We start from the raw sequence: 4,661 nt of genomic DNA, 5'->3' as shown, positions 1-4,661 counted from the left end.
AGTAATTATTAAAATCTTTAAAATGAATTTTTTTTAAATAAATAATAATCATTAAAATATATAAAACATGTAAAAGATTTTCAACTTATAATGTAAGTTGGGGCGAGTGTGAGGCTGAGTCTTTTTCGCACCATGGAAGAGCTATGTCATTTTCACACAATACACCATAGTTGGCCTCCACAACCCCTGACACGCAACTTTTTGCATCCTTAAGATTGATAAGTGTGTGAGGCTAGTGAGATGGATCCCTGTCCAGAATGCCAGCGAAAAGGTATCCTCATATAAATACCAGCGATGGAAAGGTGCAAAGATCCATGACTTGGCAACTCCGAGGGTCATCAGAGGGGAGCTTCTTCATTGCCGTCAATTCCTCATCATACCTCCACGGGGAGAAAAATACCCACAATGAAAACCCAGTGGTATGAATACAAACGAAACTTTTTACTTTGCTTTTATGCTACTATAAAACTTCCTTTTTTCCTATTATGGTACTATGAGTTGAGTGGTGTGATAGCATACAGAAGCCATCGTGAATCAATCAACCAATAGAAGTTAATCGTATCTGTTAGTTTTAAAAGCTCAATCGTCAATGCAAAACATGAGGGATGCATGCGAAAGAACTGCATTAGTTTGCATGAAAGGAAGGCAGTCCTTTCATGCAGCGACACTGTACACAGACAACGAAATAGGGAAAAGAACAATCAACGGCGGAAACATTTGCAATGGTCTTGCATTCGTTTTGGCTAACTTTTAGCCATAGATTTTAAAGATCAAGTTGTTCATCTCATATAAGGAACGACTTCGGCATAATAAAATTTTAATATGTGATAGGGATAATGTTAGATGTAAGTCTAATTTTTTTTGGATGAAATTTATATTATTTTATTTTCAATATGGATATCCAATATTATTAAGAAACGAGGTTGGATTCAAGTATTCTTTATTTTAATATAAAGATTTGTCAAAAAAAGAATTTAAATAAATAATAAATATTTTTTCAACATAAAATTCTATTATCTTATTTTAAAAATATATTTTTATTTATAACAAAACTTGTAGATCTTTCCATTCAAGCAAGATATTTTTTGCTTAAATTATCTAACTTGATTTTTTATCGACATTTATTTGTTTTAGTTAAAAAGAATATATAGATTTGTCGATTATTTTTATTAATATATAATGTAAATTCAATATATAATACAAGAAACAAATAAAATAAGTTATAGACATGTTATTTATTTAGCTTTAATATTATATATTAAATGTATATAGAAATAGCAAATATGTATATCAACATCCCTAGGATCCACATTCCTATCAAATCACACTTTGCCATAACAGTCTCACGAATAGAATGAATGATTCACCATGGCAAATGTTGAACAACCATCCTAACATCATGAGAAATCCAACGATTTCTTTCCAGCCAAATATGCTAAATAATGAAAGAGTGCCCGGTAGCCCAAACAACATGAAGAAATCGTATAAAAATCCACTATAATTTGTAACTTTTTTTATATTTTTGATCAGATGCTGTTTTATATTACATTCGAAACAGAGAGATCATACACTATAAGTACAACAGCTCAGCATTCCCTTTATCACAACTGTTCCTTCCAAAACAAACCACGGACTTGGGCCCCAGATAGCATACTAACTAGATAGTTCTTTAGCATCCAAAATCTCATGGTGAAACAAGTTTTGCACGCAATCTTGCATGATCTTTTAACGGCTCTGCAAACGTGAACATATGACAAAAATCTTGCAATAATGTAATCCCAGTTTGGACTTTTTCAGTGCTTACCTTGATGCATTTACACGCGTACCCATAAGCCAGCATCCCTATAATATGTGGCACACTCTGGCCATTACAAATCAGAGCCCATCTTTACTGTGTAAGTTTGAACATGCAAATCAATGTGTAATTTCACTCCTCCTTTATCTCAATACTTACTTGATCTATACAACTCCTCCCACTATGCGACAGATTTGGTGGGTACATGGGAGTTATCAAGTAGTACCAAACCATTCACAAAATTAGATTTGTTGAATTCTAATGGAGTGTTGCTTTAAAGTTGGCAGTGTACACAGAAATTTCTGAAAAAGATACATATGGAGGTGACTTCTTTAAAAAGACTGTGTATGGAAATAAGTTATTCTTCTTTCTCGATCAATCTTGACACGTTGACTTACCTTTTTATATACTTTTCAAACATGAATATAATATTAAATAACAGGAGGCGTGGTTGTATGTGCAGGTTTAGCTAGCTTTGTTTGACTTGGATACAAGTACCTTATCAAGTCACAGTAACACGTGTCTATCTCAGGCCTTTAACATTGTTCACACTCTTGCCTCCATGCCTCGACTCTGTTCACACTTCTTGATTTTATCCAGTTATCTAGCCAAAGATTTAGTATATATCAGTATATTCATCATAGTTTTCATCAAGCAAAGATATTTAAGCAATGGTAGAAGTCATGGCCATAACAATTTCTATGATGTCTATGATTTCTATAACAGTTTTTCTTGTGGCAACAATTCTACTAAAGCACAATGGAAAATATAGGAGCCATCTTCCTCCAGGCCCCAGAGCTTTTCCTGTTATTGGTCACTTTCATCTTCTCATGGATAAAACCAAGCCAATTCATCATATTCTAAGTTCGCTATCAACACTCTATGGACCTATTATGCATCTTAAATTTGGTAGCTGCCCTGTTTTAGTGATAAGTTCTTCAGATTTAGCCAAAGAATCTTTCACAGTAAATGATAAGGCATTTGCATCTCGTCCTCGGCCTGCACAAGGTCAGCATTTGGGATACAATTATTCTATGCTGGGTTGGGCTCCTTATGGCCCCTACTGGAGAAATGCTAGGAAAATATGTGTACTTGAGCTCCTATCTTCCAAAAGAATTCAGTCATTCGGACCCAAGAGAATGCAAGAAATTAAGAATACAGTAAATTCTTTGTTTCAGCAGACACAGTTCCAGAGTATTGTTAACATGAGAAGTGTTCTTTCAAAATTAACTTTTAAAGTTCTGATGACTATGATTATAGATGAGAGGTATTTTGGAGAGGAATCAGGGATTTCGGTAGATTCAGTCACACATCTGATTGAAGAATCCTTTATGCTTCATGGAGTACTTGATATTGGGGATTATATTCCCTGGTTGAAGTGGTTTGATTTGCAAGGGTATGTGAAGGCTATGAAGAAGGTAAATGAGAAATTAGATTCGTATATGCAGAGGATAGTGGAGAAGCACAGGGAGAACAGATTGAAAGATGGGGGAGAGATGGAAGACTTTGTTGATGTGCTGATCTCTCAGGCAGAAGAGAACGGTGACGCAATTCCTGATAAAGATGCATTTATTAAGGCAACTGCTATTGTAAGTGCTTTTGACCATGACAGTTTTTTGATATGTTTGGTTTATAAATTCTTGTGTATATGGTGGAAATATTACTAAGTACTAGGGCAGTCTGAAGACTCAGTTATTGAGTTAGTCAACAAGCTAATTGCAAGAAATGTGACATGGGGTTTGTGTTTCATATTTCCTGGTAGACATATGAATAGGTCATTTAGAATAGAGAGAAATTTTTTGTGCTTAATTTGTCTTATTTTTTCTCTTTTTCTTGCTATTAATATACCTGCCATTGTAGGTTATGTTTAGTGCAGGGTCTGATACATCTTCAGTTGCCCTGGAGTGGGCATTGTCATTGTTATTACAACATCCAGATGTAATGAGGAAGGCACAAGAGGAGCTCGATTCTAAAGTTGGACGGAACAGAATGGTGGAGGAGTCAGATATACCGCAGTTAACATACCTGCAGGCAATAGTGAAAGAGACTATGCGCCTTCATCCACCGGGGCCTTTGCTAATACCCCACAAATCTATTGAGGCTTGCACAGTGGGGGGCTATCATATTCCTGCAGGAACAATGCTGATGGTAAATGCATGGGTAATTCATAGGGACCCAAAACTGTGGAATAAACCACTGGATTTCATACCAGAGCGTTTTATGGAGAAAGGGATAGAGATGGACAACATACAAATGAAAGGGAATGAGTTTGAGATGCTTCCATTTGGGGCAGGGAGAAGAGGATGTCCTGGTACTACTTTGGCAATGTGCATGGTGCAAACAACTCTTGCAATTTTGTTGCAGAGCTTTGATTGGTTTGTTCCAGATGGAAGAGTCCTTGACATGAGTGAAGGAGTTGGCTTGACAACGCCAAGGGCAGTGCCTTTAGAGATTTTCATCAAGCCTCGTCTTTCCCATCATCTATAGCAGAAACAAGTCTAGCATTGAACAGTTGAACGTCTCTGTTTTTTTGTTCATTATCTTTTGTTTGATAAATATAGACCATATTAGTACAAATGAAAGCACAAATAATTTATCTTCTTCAGCGTAATGCTAAGGATTGTTAAATTCCTTCAATTTTTTAGATTTAGAAGATATCCAGAGGAAAGTGTGTTCTGAGATTTTTCTGAAGGAACTCCGGAGAGGCTTTTGAAGCTCGTCTGGTCTTATCAGTATTTGATGGAGAATTTTTTTTTTCTATGCTTAAATGGTTATTAAAAAAAAAAATTAGATCAATTGTAAATAAGTATTTTTTTATTTTTTTAAACTTTGTTACTTTTCAATTGTTAAAACAACATTGTGGAGA

The 4,661-nt window shown here is 35.2% G+C and overlaps 1 protein-coding gene across 1 annotated transcript; it reads left to right on the top strand.

The window, feature by feature from the left end:
* The first annotated feature begins 2,345 nt into the window (after positions 1-2,345).
* Positions 2,346-4,400, top strand: LOC131075208 (xanthotoxin 5-hydroxylase CYP82C4). The gene is made up of 2 exons (XM_058012036.2): positions 2,346-3,384; positions 3,656-4,400. Exons 1-2 carry the CDS (start codon positions 2,467-2,469, stop codon positions 4,280-4,282), a joined length of 1,545 nt encoding a protein of 514 aa, XP_057868019.1. The 5' UTR covers positions 2,346-2,466; the 3' UTR covers positions 4,283-4,400.
* The last annotated feature ends 261 nt before the right edge of the window (positions 4,401-4,661 follow it).

This window comes from Cryptomeria japonica, chromosome 11 (genome assembly GCF_030272615.1).
Source record: "Cryptomeria japonica chromosome 11, Sugi_1.0, whole genome shotgun sequence".
Lineage (NCBI taxonomy): Eukaryota > Viridiplantae > Streptophyta > Pinopsida > Cupressales > Cupressaceae > Cryptomeria > Cryptomeria japonica.
The sequence above is the reverse complement of the archived record's forward strand: the minus strand, read 5'-3'. Positions and strand labels throughout refer to the sequence as shown.

What these genes read in the sequence shown, in the direction of transcription:
- LOC131075208 (XM_058012036.2), top strand. Translation starts at nt 2,467, where the DNA reads ATGGTAGAAGTCATGGCCATAACAATTTCTATGATGTCTATGATTTCT. An exon ending in TTATTAAGGCAACTGCTATT is followed by an intron (nt 3,385 to 3,655) that starts GTAAGTGCTTTT and finishes CTGCCATTGTAG; the next exon opens with GTTATGTTTAGTGCAGGGTC.